The sequence below is a fragment of the Eupeodes corollae genome, chromosome 3 (assembly GCF_945859685.1).
Source record: "Eupeodes corollae chromosome 3, idEupCoro1.1, whole genome shotgun sequence".
NCBI lineage: Eukaryota > Metazoa > Arthropoda > Insecta > Diptera > Syrphidae > Eupeodes > Eupeodes corollae.
Window position 1 is genome coordinate 35328116 of NC_079149.1, and position 18596 is coordinate 35346711.

The window sequence follows — 18596 nt, forward strand, 5'->3', positions numbered from 1 at the left end:
TTATGTGTTAGGATTTTAAATTTAATTTAATTTAATTACTTTTTATAAGCTTCATGAACCAAAAATAAAAAAAATATTGTATATTAAAAAATAGATCAGCGAAATAATAATATTAAAATTAAGAAAAAAAAAGATTATAAACTTAAGTGAAATAGTTTATTTATAATATTGTTTGTCGCCATCGTAAATGTTTTTGCACTATATGTAATTTTTTAATGTAAGGTCGCGCATTACTTACTTTATTTTTATTTTTGTTTTTTTATTTTTAGTTTTATTTTTATTTTTATATGTATACACATCATTTGAACTATTTTTGTTTATAAATGTATTTCTTCTGGTTTTTTTCTTTATTTTTGTTTTGTTTTTTGTTTATAGAATTTTTGGCAGTGTTGTTAATATTTTTTTGTATTTTCAAACTTATTTAATTGTTTTTTAAATTTATTTTATTGTTTTTTTCTTTTGTTAAAAAATAATTTGCACTTAAAAAATTATAATTAAGAAAGTATTATTATTTGTATTGTATTTGTTATTTTGTTTATGATAATTAATTAAAAAAAAAAAACTTAAAACTTATGAACTTACAAAATTAATATTGCTTAGAAAATAAACTATCTACGTTTTTGTATTTTTGTATTTTTGTTTGTTTCTTTTTTTTATAATCATTATTTGTTGTTAAAAAATTGTATCTTCTCTACTTTGGTAAGTGATTTTAAGATAAAAATAAAACAAGACTACTTTAATTTGTTTGCAAATAAAGAATACAAAAAAATTAATAAATAAAATCATTGAAAATATTAAAATTTTCTTTGAATTTTGTAAATTTTTCTTTGTTTTCAAAAAACTCATGCATTATGCATTACAATTCTTTTTATTATTTCTTCTTTTTAATATATTTACTCATTTTTGCATTTCCTTCATCTGTGATGGCACGATAAAAAATTAGATACTTCACTTTAGTTTTTGTTTAAATTTTCTTTTTGTTACAAATGCGTGTACGTATTATTTTTTTGATTTATGTTTTTAAATGGAAGTAAAATCTCGATTTAAACATGACGTTTCATATGCAAAGCCAAATGATCAGATCGAGAGAAACAACGATCGCAATTACGACATTTGAAGGGTTTGGCGCCGGTGTGCTTTCGAAAATGACGCGTTAATTCATCACTACGTGCAAAACGCCATTCGCATCCTTCCCAAGAACATTTATATGGTTTTTCACCTGCAAAGAAATAAACAAAAAAAATATTAAATAATTGGGTAGAACTGTATTAGTCACAATTTATTTTTTTTAAGGGAAATATAGGGTTTTCTAATAGGGACAGGTTGAGTTTGATAGCTTGTGGCTGCCATATTGTTTCTTTTACTTTCGTTAAAATATGTTCTTCTAACAAATCAAGAAATACTAATCTTCATTAAAAAATAAAGCTTCAAGCAACACGTTAAAGTTATAAAAATTTTTACATAGTCGTCCCGTTAAGTCGACTAATTTGAGCTCACCGGCTCAGTGAAAAATGCGCCAACACTCGTACGCAAGATGTGCCCAAAACATCTCCACTGTTCGTGAGTGTGGGCAACAGAATCCGGGGTGGTCAATTCCAAGTCGTTAACATGAACTTTTTCTGTCCAAGACCAAAACATATCGAAATTTGGCTTGGTAATTAGATCCACCAGTTGCAACAAGACGAACATTTTTTATTTTTTTTATTTTATCAAAAACTTAAAGCTAATCTAAAGCTAGACAAAAATTCTTAAAAAACTAGCGTACATTTCAAAAACTTAAAAAAATATCTTACTGGCCTTATGCGGGTGCTCTGAGTTAATCCATTATCTTATATCTCCTGCCTTTCGGCCTTAGAACAATTTTAATACTAAATAACAAGAACTTAATTTAAAACCAAGAAATTAAAAAAAAAACTTGGTATCTTTGTCATTTTTTTTTATAAAACTTAAAACTAAATTAAAAAAAAACCGAAACCCACTATAATACTTAAGCTTCTTAAAAATAACCAAAACCAATAATACTACTTAAAAATACTTAAAAACTAGAACAGCCACAGTCAATTTTTTTTCTGTGCCACCCTGACTGTCCCTAACCTAATCCTTAAACCTATGTAAGCCGCCCAAGACCAAACGCCCTAGACAACTTTAAATGAAATTCTCAATTTGAAGCCACCAAAACTGGTTTTCCTGCCTCACCCTATCTCTTCGGTCCCTATCGGAAACAGTCCTACTGAACCGAAGACACTCGGCTCCGTCCAGTGCTAGGACGTCTCGACTGTAAAGGAATCGCCTATCAACAGTTTTACGGCTGACATGGTAGATTAGTGGAACCGACTCCCTATTCTGTATCAGCCCTCGATTGTCAAAATAGAGAAAAGCATCGGGCGAAATGTTGCCACTAAAACGTGCACTTTCGTAGTACTCTTTGTTGGGGTAGTAAGACCCAAAACTTAAGCTGTTAGTCGACGACATCGCTCGCAATGTGACCTCTACCAAGCTTTAGAAAGAAATTGTCTATTCTGTTTATGTTAACTCTTTTGTATAGAACCTTGTGGGAATAGTGATGTTTGTACTCCGACTCTGGTGTTATGTGTAGTCCAAGGCAACGTTGCAGGCATTGTCTCTCAAACACCCGAATCTTTTCCATTTGAGATGGGGCAACGTGGAACCATACCGGGCATCATCAGTTGGATAAGGGCCATGTAGCAAATCACCTTCACCATACTGTGAAGACGACTGCTAAAAACAACCGTTTTGTCAGGACAAAGGCTCCCATAGCTCTATCCAGAGCAGCACTTATATATCTGTCGAAATACAAGTACTGATCTAACCAGAAGTCAAGGTACTTTACTACACTTTTATTTTGTATTCCAATCATCGCAATATTGCTGAATCTTGTCGAAGGCAGCCTGCAAAAGTGTCTTGATAAGCTCAATTTTTGGGGCCGTTCTGTGTGCAATTAGGTAGTTGGCATCCGCAATGTCCTGAGACAGACTTGCTTTTAGATCATTGGTGTAAATGTTGAATAAGATCGGCGAGTTAACCGCTCCCTGTTGATTTTGGTAGATGTAACATTGCCAATGTTGACAATAAACCGTCTACCATTAGGCATGTCATAAAGCATATACAACAGTGGCTTACTTATGCCAAGTCTGTTTAACTTTATATACAGACCCCCTAACCATACTGTGTCGAAGGCTTTCTCCAAGTCAACCAAACAAGCACCCGTACATTACCTTTTAGATTTGTTCCACTGGATATCAGAAACAAGCTTAGACGCAGCATGAATGAACTGATTATCCGAAATTGTTTTGTTGTTCTCAGCCCACTTGGTCAGGACTCTATTTATAACCTTCTCGAATACCTTACTGATACTTGGCAGCAGACTTATCGACCGAAGATTCTCCGGATTGGAATTGTCCTTTCCCTTTTTCGGGAGGGGATGTACTATAGATGTTTTCCAGCGGACCGGATAATATGCATTATTCAGAACGTTGTTAAACAGAGTGGTATAAATGTCCACAGCTTCCTGAGGTAAACGTCGTAGTACAATGTTGGATATAAATACCATCGACACCTGCTGACTTCTTTTTCTTTAATGTGTCGAAGATGTGCTGGAGCTCTATCTTCGTGACTAATAGGGTATTAGTCAAGTTTTTCTCGCATATGATAGCATTTGCCAAGTTTTTGTCTTTGAACCTGGTAAAATCGAGGTTCTTGGATCGCCACAGAACGACCATACACAGTGTTGTATGTTCTCTAATTGGATTTTGGATCAGTTGGAAGTTGATCTCAATTTAGGGCGAAAGGGCGACGAGGAGCTAAGGCATCCAAATAAAGTTACTGTGTTATGTGAACTTCGTGCTGGATGCATTAACGATATCCGTTTGTACTTTTCCGAAAATGATAGGTTAGGTTAGGTTGGAGTGACCTCAAGGGTCCATTGTGATACCACTAATGAGGTTACTCATGGGAGAGTAATGAACTTAAACAAACCATTTTGTACTTTTAATGAAGTTAGAGAGACATTTTGTATCAATCGTTGCAAGTTCACTGGTATTATCGAAGAAGGGATTACCGAGAAAGTTATTTCTTCTAATGGAGAGTGCTAAGAGAGAGTCCTCTTCCTCCTCGTTCATGCAGCTTCTACAGAAGTTATTTGTGCAGATCCCTAGCCTTAGAGCATGTCTTTCTATGAGACAGTGTCCTGTTATACTTTGTCTGCCCAGGGATATCAAGCCTTTTGACCGTTGTAAGTCTATGCTTGGCCATATTTGCTTGGTTGCTATGCAGGTTTTACTCTGTGACCATCTATCATTTGTTGATTCTAGAGCATATTGTTTGAGAAGATATTTGCATGTAGCAAGTGGTGTTTCTATGTTATGTTTTTGGCTAAAGTGTTCCGTTTTTGGCGAGCTCATCGACTTTGCGATTTCCCGGAGTGTCTATCAGTGGCCCGGCACCCAAATGAGGTGAATATTAATCTTTTCCGTCATCTCATTCAGAGATGATCGGCAATCGTGGACTATTTGGGAGTTTGTGGAGACAGACGCGAGAGATTTAAGAGCGGCTTGGCTGTCCGAGAAGATTCGTATATCCTTGCAAGATATAACGTTTTCTTTGAGCCAGGATAGTGCTTCCTTAATCGCCATTACTTGTGCCTGGAATACAGTACATCGATTGGGAAGTCTGTATGATAGACTGAGATTCAGTTTTTCGGAAAGATACCACTTCCAACTCCGTAATTTTAATACTTAACGACCGAAGAGAGCTCCCAAGAAAAGGTCTAAAGAGGACAAATCATTTGATCTTGGTTGTCAATTCACATTGCCTCGGTGCGAGATAAACATGCCTTGGAACCAACCGCTCAGACTATCCACTGTACATATATCGAGCTTGGTGTGGCACTTAGTGCCGTGCTGTTGAAATCATATATCCTCGGTTTCTATACCATCCAATTAAGGCCACAAGAACTTAGTGATCATCGACCTATAGCAATCGGCGTTGACGGTGATAGTCTAGCCAGCATCATTTTCGAAGGTACACTTCTGTACCGTCTGCATAACCTTCAAGTAATTGAAAAGAGGCCATTACAACCACATAAGGTCAGTGTTTGGTGCGCTCTTTGGTCCGGAGGTGTGGTTGGACCTTACTTCTTCGAAAACAACGATGGAATGATTGTCAGCGCCATTTCGGAGAGTTATGGTCATACGATAACCGGCTTATTTTTGCTTGCTATTGAAGAATACGACTTGGAGAATATGTCGACCCGCCTTTAGTGGAAAGTCCTTTATAATTGAAATGCTCATTTTGGTTAATTAAATTTCTAAAGAAGCTTAATCAGCAATTTCTTCCAGATTTTTCTACTGATTTATTTACACTTTAATTTTTTTTAATAGGATTCCCTAATTATTGTATTAAACTCCATAACTTTACGACAATAGTAACATTTCAGGAAACTTGTAACATTGTGTAACTTGAAGCCAATGCATACATAAAAATGAACTTTTCCTTATTCTTTTTATAAAGAAATAAAAAACAATACAAAACTTTAAAGTGCTTCAAGCTCTCGATTTTTTTTCCTTTTTGACTTTTTGGAAGCAAACACTCATTTATAAGTCCTTAAAAAATATCCTTGTTTGCTTCATAATTTTTTTTTTTATAACTCATTTAGTAGCATAGCAATTTTAATTTGAATATTATGCGAGTATAAGGTTTATTATATAAATGAATGAACATACTTCATAACAAAAGTAAACATTATTCAAGCAGAAGTTTTGTCAATCATTTTGTGCAAAGCCTAGACCATAGACCATAGACCATTAAGCATAGGCCTGAAGGCATTCAGCTTGCTCTGGACTTTTTTAAGGACATTTTTTTTCAAATTTTTATAACCAAACATTCAAATTTTTTGTGAAGAAAATAGTAAAACAGAAAAATAAAATTATACACCCATTGAGTAAATATAATTCCATGCGCCATAAAAAAGTTCTCATCAGCTGCAGAATTTTTGTTTCATTCTTGTTTTAATTTTTATTCCATAGCTGTATTCAAATGGAATCAAAATTGTAAAAAAAAATTCTCATCCACTTGTGAGTGAGAGTCCGACAAATTGTCCACATAAATTCACACAGAACTAAAAACGACGACAACTACGGTCGCAGGACCTACCTTCCTCATAACCAAACCCAATTTTTATTTTTTCTATGAAAATTTAAAAATAAATGTAATAAAACAAAAAAAAGCAAACGCCAAAACGAACACAACTACAAAAACCAAAAATTTCCCTAAAAATACGCAAAAGCTTCAGAAAAAATTCAACAGGACGAAAAAAAATTATCCTGAAAAATAAACAACAAAAGTTGCCAACGATTGTCTTATTCGAGCGGAAGCCGGCTGTGCTGGTTCTCCTTTTTTAATGTTGTTGGGTGTATCCTTTTTATTTATTTTGTTTTATTATCACCACCATCATGGTGTCTAGGACAATTGTAGAAAATTAAATTTAAAAAAAAAGATGAAGAAGAAAATCATCTCATAAATACTCCTCATGCATAGGAAAAACAAAGACAAAGACTTTGGAATCATCATCATCATCAGGATTTCTGGAATGCAGTTTGAAGGGAAAAAATTCATCGAAGGAATAAATCTAAAGAAGAAAATAAAATGTTTTTGACTTGTTTGTGTGTTATGTGTGTGTCGTAAATTTAGTTTATCCTGTTTCCGTAGCCGCAATTCTATTTTTTTGTTGTTGTTTGTGTCCTTTCGCTCGTCTCTTGGACAACACAAAACAACACACTTATTAATGAATTTAACATCATCACCCAGGTTTGGTTCCAGCCAGCATCACCGCTGCCGCCGCCAGATCCAGCGCCAGAGTTGGATTTTAGGTAAACAATGGTGGAACCGATTCAATTTAGGAAAAGAACTCTTGGCACACAATATGACTTGAGAAAATTACGAAAACAAAGCCGTGCAAAATAATAAAGGAAAATTCCTGCCGACGAAAAATTGACATCCTTGGCAAAACTTTTGCTTTTATTTCCACATCTTCTTATACTTTTTACATATACATGTGTGTGTGTGTATGTAGGTTTGTTTCTATAAAGGTATAAATAGGTAGTCCGCTTGCCCTTCCACTTAAGAAGCAAAGCCTTAAGTTCTTATCTTTGTTCTTCTGGCTGGGTCTGGAGCTTGGGCTGGGGCAGGGACTGGGTCTTCGGATTGCATTGTTTTGTTTTGTGTTGTGCTGTTCTGTTTTTTTTTTCCGAGGGGGAGGGGGGTTTGGAAGGCGATATGATGGTGATTTAAAAAGTCATCTTCATAGCAGTCTTGAGGCGGGTATTGTGTGTCCTAGATCTTTCACTTCATCATCACGGCATAAATATTTTCATCTTAACTTGGTTTTGATGACTCTTAAGAAACTCTTAGTTTTTCTTGTTGTCATCGTTGTTGTCGTCATCGTTATCGTTGGTCGTCGTCTTCATCGTTGTCAACATTAAACAAAACAGAAATAATAAAAACACAAAACTCGTGTAAGGACTTAAACGATGAAAGTGGCACAAAACAGACAGTTTTGAGTTGATGAATGTTGGGAAAAATAAATTGAGAGTGAAAGAGAGGTAAAGATAAGAGAGATATAATATTAAACAATGGATGTTGAAGTTTAGATAGTATATAAGAGCTAAAGCTTAACAGGTGATGTTAGGGGGGATCGAATCATGTAGGATGGCTTATCTAAATCTTATACATTTTGATAGCTTTAAAAGTTTAACAAAAAGAAACAAAACAGCCGAACATCACGTCAAGGCACATTCAAAGTTAATTAATTCAAGTTGACAATCTTTTTAGTGGATGATTGGTGAAAGCGTACTTGAGACCTTGACTCAAATTTTGAGAGTTTCGAAATATTCTTTAATCCAAGGTAAAATTCACCGATGACTAACAAATTGGGGAATACTCGCAACTGGTTTTTTTCCACGACAAGAGGTCGAAAATTTGGACTCCTTAGATTACCAATATCAAAAACCTTTAAACAAAAATTTAGACTATTTTTTTTTTTGGGAATAAAAACTATACATGATTGTCTTGTCGTAGAAGCTTAATGAGCAGGAGAGAAGAGAGGAACATAGACATCTGAGAAGGAATAAGAGAGAGCTCGAGAATCGTGCAGTTGAAGATGTTGAGAGGTTCGGAAGCAAAAACGAAGTTCAACAGTTTTATGAGCGGGTAAAACTAAACTCACAAGTTCATATACCTTGAACTAAAGGCTGAAGTGATGAAAGTGGCAACTTCATAGTAGAACCGCAGTAAATGCCGACAATAGGGAATGACAACTTCTGCAGAAATTCGACGAAGAAATGAATTTTGCTATCCAGCAGGTTGATACATTCAATATAGACGACGAAAGCTTACAATTCTTTCTTCCCCACTTAGACGAATTAAAGATTGACACATTTAAGCTGATGCTAAAGGTTGCAAACAGCTTAACGGAAACTTACGAAAAGGTACTTGAAATAGTAGTGCAGAGCTTTCACGTCAACATTATATGCAATATTCTTCAAAGGTCTGTCTAATTACTGACATAAAAGCTGATGGCATTGACGTATTTGGAAGGACTCAGCGTTATGTCAATGGGACTTTTATGAGTATTGAAACAGACGCTTAAATGGGTTAAGGTTACTGCTGTCATCAAAAAAGTCCTACAACACCGATCTCTCGGTCAAATCGTAACCATCGGCAGACATAACTTTGACGTAGTTAAGGACTTTGAATACCTAGGCTTCGCTATGAATACAGACTACATCAGCCCCAGCGCTAAGATAAAACGAAGAATGACTCTTGCTACACACACTTTCTTTGGGCTAAGAAAGCAACCAAAGTGTTGCAATATAAAACATCCCTATCCTGATATACAGTGCAAAAGCTTGAACCTTTGGTATGGATGGTTAGATCACGTAAAGCACATGAAAACCTATGCTCTCTTCAAATTCACGCTTAGAGGACAGAGCAGAAGAGGAAGCCCGTGGATCAGGTGGCACGCACGAGTGGAAAATTAGTTAAGGGGAACCTTACCTGACTCAACTTAAGTACGCAACTAGAAACATCTAGCTTGGAAGTAAATGGAGAATATTTGTTAAGTAAAACCCTAGTTTTCACAGGACTAAAGCGCTAATAATTAAAAACTGTACCATTACCGAATATGAATGAGAATGAGCTACAAAAGCGCTTTGACATTTAAGAGTCACAATTTGAACCAGGGAAGTTTTTATATCTACTTTAAACACGGACACAATTTTCTTTGCGAAAGATGTTAGCATGGGTAGATTTGTTGAAGACCAGCTTGGACTTCTCAGTTCGATTTCTACAAAATGTGAAGTCTTAAAATAATAAATTTGTCTCTAATTGAGCTTGAAAAATTGAAAACCAATCATTCAATGAGATTATTTAGAAATGTATGAAGGTTGTTAAGTGGGCGGAAAGCTTATATGTTATTTATAAAGATTTATGTATGTAGGAAGAAAAATCTTATCCTTCAAAATAAAACATTAATGAATAACCTCGATGTTTTCATCATGTTCATAATAAATTTATTCGAGACCAAGGTTTCTTTTGCAAATTGTTTTTATTTTTTGTTTGTCTTCTTCTTTTGCTTTTGTTTGTTGTTATAACAACATTTCATTCAAAAGATTAAACACTCTTATCTTTCATCCTTGAAATCAAGTACAAGAATAGCATATAAATAAAAATGTGAATTAATATTTTTGCACATAATATTCTAACAGTGGGGGTATGGTTAAGTATAAAGCACAAAAATTCAATATTTTGAAAATAATAATAAATTTAATTTTCTAAATTCTAAACTTATTTGAAACAACCATCAAAACTCATTAACCTACAAAATAAGCTTCCTTGGTCCTTCATTGGGTTGTTGAAATATGAATTTCCATTGGCAATCAATTTTTGTCAATATTTTACTATAAATTAAACCACTGTGTTTCCCTTTGACCGACATTCATAATAAATCAACCGATTTTGTTAGCATTGGACTTATATTCCAATCAAGTTGGCCACATTAATCATCTTATTATATTTCCATGTATATTCCACAAAGTACATAGGTACAAACGTCATACATACATGTAAATATTTTGTGTGTATTTATGTAGGTATGAATTATATACAAACATACACATTGCAGATTATAGTCATTACTTGTAAAAGCATCAATTTATAGACTTACATACATCTACATCTATACTCTTATTTCATCCCCTCTGCGTTTCACTTAGTCCATTTAAGTTCATCAGATTCTCGATATGTAGGCCAAAGGTTTTCGAGGGTTAATAACCATGATGATGCCACACGATGAATTGTTTAAGGCATTTTTACTAATTAATATACTTCTGATACTCATATACGCAATGACAACAAGTATCGTTATCGTCATCGTCATCATCGTCACTATCATTAACGTGGTAAAGAGCAAGAGAATAACAGCAAGAGGTTCTTAATCAATTTAAAGATGTCTTCTATTCAAATTAAAACTTTATTATCTGGTTCTCTGGGTGCTAATGCTAGCGCAATGACATAAGATGAGTGTATAATTATTTTTTCAAACTTTTAAATAGAATGAAAGAATGATGCTCGATGAGATCATTCAACGGTATTAGTTGTTGAGAAATTCAAAGCTGGAATTTTAACTTTAAAGAATTTTAATTTATTCAATTAAAGACAGAAAATAAACAACAAAAACGACTAATAACCATCACCTTTATGAATAATTGCGGTCTGGGTGAATTCAATTTAAACAAAAAATAAATACATCGAAAATAGTTCCATTTCATTGAAATTTTACAATTAGTCATCTCCACATATTCATCTATTTATTACAAATTTTCATTCATCAAAATAGTTTGACGTAATTTAAGCAAAAAAAATCTACAAAGAGGCAGCTGAATAAGAATTACGTCACTAAAGAACTTGAAAAGAAAAACAAAGTGAGTACAATTTTCATTCGCTGAAAACGTGTAGAAAATTTACTCTGTTTTTCTTTTTAACTGAAAATGTTCTTTAACACTTAAGTACTTAAAATAATTGTCAAAATATAGTTTAAATTATATTATTATTATCAAAATGATGCATTATCATAAATAATATCAACAAACAACGCTGATATAACGATAAATCACTGACAGGTACACTTAGGCGTATACGCACTATTTTTTTTAAATTTATTTGATATCTGATTTTGAGTTCTGTTTTTTGTGTTAAAACTTAATTTGTATTACATAATGCCTAGCTGGTTAATTAATACCACAAAAATGCAGTTGCTTTTTATAAGTTATATACAGGGTAATTCAATAAGAGGTTTAATTTTCATACAAAAAAACGAGTATTTTTTTAAGAGAAATCAATAGATTTTTATATTATTGGAACCTCTTGATTAATCCCTGCCTGCGCCATTTAATTTTTTTTTCACGGGCACTGCCTCTTTCTAGGAATTCACAAATTTCCCAAGAGTCGATGAGCCAACTCGAATCCCTGACGTTGCAGGTCAATCCGCCAACGCTTTAGATTTGTTTCTTACCACTGACCCTAATAAATACACAATTAGTGTATTACCGCCTCTAGGCACATCAGACCATTGTATCGTTTCTGCAAAATTCTCATGTCGAAAATACCCAATTATAGAAAAAACTCCTATAAGAACCGTTTGACAATGTAAGAAAGCCAACTGGGACGGTTTCAATGAATTCTTCAACTGGTCACTATGCTTCCTCGATAGTGATGTGGATTCCAGCGCAGAAATGGTAACAAATTTAATTCTTTGTGGAATGGGAAATTTTATCCCGAATAGGGTGAAATCTGTCAAACCCAAAGAGAACTCATGGTTTGATTCGAGCTGTAAAGAGGTTATTAGGTTCAGAGATGTAGGTTTCCGTTGTTATAAAGCCAACCCGACTGAGGAAAACCGGAATACGTTCAAACAATCTAGAGAAACCTGTAATAATCATATTCGACATACCAAATTTTTGCATGATCAGAAATTAAGACAAAAAATACTACAATGTCCTAAAGGTAATAAAAATGTCTGGTCATTTGTAAAAAACGTACGAAATACCACGTCATCCCCGGTTCCAACGCTCGTCCACAATAACACTCCCTATGTAAGCTCGATTGATAAAGCTAATTTGCTTGCAGCACATTTTGCTGTTAATTTAACGCTACCGGATAGTGTCATAAGTCCTTCTGTTCTTAAGAGTGTAAATGATTTTATGGGACGAATCTTCTTTTGCACTCGTTCAGTCGAAAGAGTACTGAAAGACCTTGACATATACAAATCCGCTGGCCCGAGTAGTATTCCTCCTATTGTTCTGAAAGGTGTTCTTCAACGCTGGAAAAACCACTGCGTAAGCTTTTCCATCTGTCCTATTCAACAGGTCTCTTCCCGAGTGGATGGAAAACTGCATTTGTCCAGCCTGTCCCTAAAAAAGGCGTATCCTCCTCTCCCTCAAACTATCGTCCCATTGCACTTACGTCACTTCTTTCTAAAGTCATGGAAACGCTGATTAATTTTCAGCTTAAGAAATATCTTGAAGAACGAAAGCAATAGGTCCACATCTCACCGAACAGTGGAACAAATCTTTACATCGATTTGGAGAAAGTAAGATTATTGCACTTGATATTTTAAAAGCATTTGATAGAGTTTGGCACCAAGCTCTCTTATCGAAAATGCGTGCTTTTGGTATTGATGAATCACTTCTTCGTTAGAGTAGAAGTAACCGTTCAACGCAAGTTGTATTGGATAGTTTCAAGTCTGAAATTCATAAAATAAATGCTGGTGTCCCACAGGGCTCCGTTTTGTCTCCGACTCTCTTCCTTATATTCATAAACGATCTTTTGTCTGTCACTTCTAATCAATTAAACTGTTTCGCCGACGACAGTACTCTCAGCTTTTCATATTCGTTTCTTGTCCTTCGGATGTGGAATTTCAACGGCAGCGTATGATAAGCTCATTAAATTCTTATCTTGACAGCATTGTCCAATGGAGAATCAAAAACCGTGTAGAATTTAATGCTTCGAAAACTCAATGCTGTCTCCTGTCGTTAAAGCGTAACCCACCCCCGATGCCGCTATCCATGAGCGGCACTTGCATCCAGGAAACTAATCAACTTTCAGTACTCGGTATGAATATCACAGGTGACCTCTTATGTAATGATCACATATTCGATATCGCCAAAAATGCTGCCAGGTGCTTAGGATTTCTCCGACTATGCAAGAAATGTTCACCCCTTCTGATCTGGCTATAATCTACAAAGCTTTTATCCGTCCAAAGCTTGAATATTCGCATATCTGGGCAGGTGCCCCTAAAACAAGTTTAAATCTCTTGGATAGAATTAAAAAAAGGGCTTTAAAAATGATAGGCGACAGAACTATAATCGAATCATTTACATCGCTAGAACACCGTCGCAATGTTTCATGCCTTTCGTTGTTTTATAGATATTTTTACAAACAATGTTCTGTCGAACTAGCCAGTTGCATTCCACCCCTTAAACAATTCAGCCGTTATACTCGCACTTCTAGGAATGCTCATCAGTTTACCCTTGAGCTCAATTTCGGGCGTACTGTCAAGTATAGAGATTCTTTCTTAAATTGCACATCGAGAATGTAGAATGCTTTGGCCAACTCTGTTTTTCCCTCCCCTTTTAATGTTCAGAACTTTAAGACCAATGTGCACCGGTATCTCCTTTTAAATCCTTCCCTATTTTCCTAACGCTCGCACTGTGTTTAAATATAAACATATAAAGGGTACTATAAACCCCTTGAGTGCTGAAGAATTAAAAAAAGAGTAATTATTGTCATGAAAAGTGCTTTCTCAAATTAAGCGTTCGGATTCGGCTTAAAACTGTAGGTCCCCTCAATCCCTGAAAACAGACTCGCACATAGGGATGGTTGATAGTTATTAGTCACTAGGCCCTCTCTTAACCTCTTGAATTATCATCGGTTTTATCTTTTACACGACCTTTTAAAAAAAAGTGTCAATGCATTAAATTCTAGGATACCGATGGAAAGTTTTCTTCGAGGCTTTGAGTAATAATACTGTTTGCAAAACTGCGAAAAGTGAATGTTCACTTTTTTGTCATGAGTTTTAACAATTTGTATGAGTTTTTAAGGATAGTTATTATTTCGAATAACTGCATAGTTTTTAATTGCAAAATGTTAATAACTAACAGCTTAAAAAAAACAAGCTAATCAAATTACAGACTATTTTAATTGAAACCTCTTATTGGAGAACAATAAATACTCGTTTTTATTTTGTATACTTTAATATCAAATTTATCAAAATAAGAAACTTTCCTACACACAGTGTTATCTCTATTTAAAACAACAACAACTGTTTGTCGTTAATTAAATAAGTAAGTAAATATATTTTATAACAATTGCTTACAGACAGACACTGGACATTGAACATTGAACAACTACTGTAAAACTACAACTCGTGCGTAATTTTCAAAGAAATCATATGTACACACAATTACACTATAAAATGAAACCAAACGACTTGATAGCTGCTGATTCTGAATGAACTATAAATTCTGAATGAATCAACCAAAAGTCGTCATCATTAGTCAGCTTTGAATGTTTTTCTAATTTGTTTTCGTTCAACTATCCAGACTATGACAGAGTGCGGTATGGGGTTAGTCAGGTTAATTGATGTACTATAAAAATGAAAACGAAAGTATCTCAAAATTTTATTGCTTGATTGTTGTTTATTTATGGTTTATAAATTTAGTTTTTGTTTCTTTTTTGTTTGTTGTCTGTTTTTTTTTTTATTTACTTTTTGAAAAAAGTTATGTCAGCATATTTATGATGACAAGTAGTGTTTTTTTTCTTCTTTTTCGTCTTGGTTAATAGAGATGACAAAAAATGTGGTGTTTTTTGTTTCCAATTCAGAACAAGAAACAATTTATTAGCAATTATCTAATTTAGTGAACTATTGTTGATATAAAAAGGTATGCGAATAGAATAAACGTTAAGTCAACATTCCTGAAAACTATTAAAAGTCTATTAAGTCGATATAGAAATGTTGGTGTTAAATGACTGTAGGAAGGTAAAGGTAGTTGTGTACACTAAAATTTAACTGTTTTGAGTGAATAAAGACTAATTGAGTGGGTTTTCAGAATTAATTGCCACCATTTGAACATTTATTCGTTTTTCTGATTTTTAAGTTTGACCTTATTTCAGAAAATAATTAGATGTCATATGAATTATGTAAACTGCGAATCAGAAAATTACTAAAGAAGGTGGTAATTTAAAATTTAATGTTAATTTTGTGTTCGAAGATTCGTGAAATTTGTCCTTATTGTTTTGGTATTTAAATTTTCAATTCAGCGAAATTGTTAAAAGTTAAATTACGTGATTTGTATTTTCTTTTTAAATGAAAATACATCAATTACTACGGTGTCATTCCCGAAAGCTTATACAAAACCATCATTTTCCCATTATTCAAAAAGGTGACGTAAATGACCCTAGTAACTGTCGAGGTACATCGTTTATCAACACCATAACGAAAATCTGCACCGGAGTTATTCTTGACCGACTTTTGCACTGGACACAACGAAACAAACTACTCAGCAAGTTCCAAGCAGGCTTTAGGAAAGAAAAATCTACTGTTGATGATTTTCACTCTAACCTGCATTGCTAGATCCTATCTAGACAAGAGAAGGAAACTGTACGCATTTTTCGTTGATTTCAAAGCGGCTTTTGATTCAATCGATAGAGACGCCCTTTTTTACAAGCTTAGCTGTCTTGAAATCTCCCATGAAATGTTGACAGTACTAAGACGGCTCTATGAAAACAATGTGACAGCGATATGGAGATATGGAACGGTAACGAAGGATCCAATTGGTTTAAAACATCGACTGGAGTCAAGCAAGTCCTAAGCCCACTAATGTTCTCTCCTTTTTAAGATGACATCATATCTGCTCTTCAATCTGACAAATCAAAAAGTTTGATATTTCGAAATGGATCTGGTAGATACGCCAGAGAAGAGAGATGGGCCTGGAATAATGTCGCACTGGATATTGTTAGGAGTATAAGTACCTTGGAGTTATAATTACCCCAAATCTTTCATTCAAGAAGAACCTGCAGGCAAAACTAATAGAATCGAAACAAGCATCAACTGCAACGGGAAGGGAGTGCTGGAAAAAAAATATGTAGCCCCAAATGCAAAATATAAATTTTTCGAAGCGGTGATGAGGTCGATCTTATGCTATGTTGGTCAGGTGTGGGGATTTCTACAGTACGAGGAGGTGGAAAAGCTTTTAAGATATTTCCTCGAAAAGATATTTTGGCTCCGTGAGCATACACCTACGTATATGCTGCACTTAGAGACCGAAGCCCCGCAAATATATATTTTCACGCTGAAGATGCATCTCAACAATATTAAAAAAGTGTTGGCGCTTCCAAATCATTGACTACCTAATGCCGTTGTGAGACAGCTGCTCCGTGAGAGGTCACAGTTCTTCGTAGAATGGTTTCGTTTGGAGGTGCTACATAACGTTCAGTTAGTGGAAAGCGATTGGAGAAACTAGGACCCGACCTTCCAAATATTGTTGAAAAGAATTGATGCCAAAATTTTCGAGAACTTTACGGAAAGAACTGAAGGCAGTGAATCTCGTAATTTGTATAAGGTCTTGCAGCATAACCTTGGTGAAAACAACTATCTCCATCACAAGTATCCGCTAAAGACCATTTCAACCATCTTTAAAACCAGGGGAGAGCTGCTACGGTTGAACTACTGACAATATGGCCTTGAAGAAAATACGGAGTGTACTCTTTGCAACAATAGAACAGTGGAAAACGTACTCCACTTCATAGGGATTTGCCCTGTTTTGTCACCAATCCCTTACTCTTATACTTCTTACACTATCCTAAACATTGTTTCATTTGTAATCTAATAGTTTAAAAGCGCTCAAGGTGATTGCTACCGTTCAGCAAATCGCTTATAAGCTCGATTATAGGTGTGATAATAGGTTATTGTCTAATAGGAAAGCACGACACGCGTCTAGGTGTATTTCTAAATGACTTTTGCAGAAGCTGGATGGTAGAGGAAGAGTAGGAAATAGTTCTTCACCTCCTTTCTACATGTCCTGCTTTAGCTCAAAAAAGCAAGAATTACCTACGAGAATTCTTCTTAAACATTGAAACGATTTCAATCATATTAACATAATCAGTCTCTCACATTTCGTAAGGGTTTCAAACGGATTTCATTGAGCTTAGAAGAAAGCCTCGAGATTCATTTGGTATCACAATAGGCTTTTAAACTGTCCTAAGTGTGTCCTACTTTATCATTTACAGACACTTTAACCTTACCTAAAGATTAGTTAGTAACTGATTTTTGGAAAAATGCGTTTTGAAGCATTGTAAAGTTATTGAGAGCATACAGCTTTATTATTTGAGGAATGGAAAAATTGAAATTCTGCATGAAAATGAAATGGTGCAACAACTGGAGGGTAGAATATATTTGGTTAATATCGGTTAATAGTCAATGGCATATCTCGGTCTTTAAAATGAAAAAGTACTCAAATAATTTATCCTTAAAAATACTCTCTTCTTTTGATTATCAAAATGAAACCACATAATGAAACCTTTACAAATTGAAACAACTACTCTGAAAACCAACAATTTTACAATTTCTTTTCTTTCCTAAAAGTTAGACTTTAAAAAACTTCCTTTAAAGTACTCATTGATACCCATCTCATTAAATATATCCCTATAGATACCCATGTTCTATTAAAGTTAAAGCTCGTAGCTCTCCCTCAATCACACCAAATGTCATTATCTATTACTTCTGTATCTATACATTTACAGCATCACATCATTTCCCCACAAATGCACCTTCTTATATTTGTTTTCCACTTGAGAGAATCTAAAACTAATTAAACTTATGTCATCGGTTGTGGCGGCGCAAAACGCACATAGAACATCATTTTGTTCAGCCACAATTTCGGTTGGTTCAGGCTTCAAGAAATGTGTCTATCATTTTTGTTTTTGCTTTTTGTTTTCCCTTAAATTCCATTCCCGACATCAGAACAAGAACAAGAAGAAGGAGTGTAGAAACAAGAAACCCTTTTTTATTTTGAGAAGTGGGTGGCTAGGTATATCAAAATCAGAAAATCACACCCTCATGCCAACCCTTAAAAAACTAATCTAAATGGTCAAAGTATCCAAAGAATTTCACACAATTTTACTTTGTGTCCGCCTTGACTTGAAGCGGTGGTGATGGCGATAGATGGTAGCATCATCGTCAGTCAGTTCGCTGTTGGCTGGCCGTTCATTTGAAAATAGTAATTTTTCGAGACTCAAAAACTTGGTGAAAAAGCATGTTGTACGAGATACTAACATCAACGCGGGTGATTTCGCATAAAACGCATTCCTTAACGCCACCTTTTATATTTTACGTTACTATAAATTCTCTAAAGTTGCTATCGTCGTCGTCGTCGTGGAAGTCTCTTGTTGCCACCGCCAAAAGCCTCGACCTCCCACCGCGACCGTCAGCGTGTTAGCCGCACGTAGTACATTTTGTTGAGTTT

At 34.7% G+C, this 18596-nt stretch overlaps 1 protein-coding gene across 2 annotated transcripts in view; it reads right to left on the reverse strand.

The window, feature by feature from the left end:
- Nucleotides 1–644: 644 nt before the first annotated feature.
- LOC129949374 (Krueppel-like factor luna) overlaps nucleotides 645–18596 on the reverse strand; it is a 472755-nt gene continuing 454803 nt past the window's right edge. For both annotated transcript variants that reach the window (XM_056060799.1, XM_056060798.1), the window contains exon 5: nucleotides 645–1219. In XM_056060799.1, coding sequence (XP_055916774.1) covers nucleotides 1044–1219 — 176 coding nt within the window. In that variant the 3' untranslated portion in view covers nucleotides 645–1043. The remainder of the gene's footprint in view (nucleotides 1220–18596) is intronic.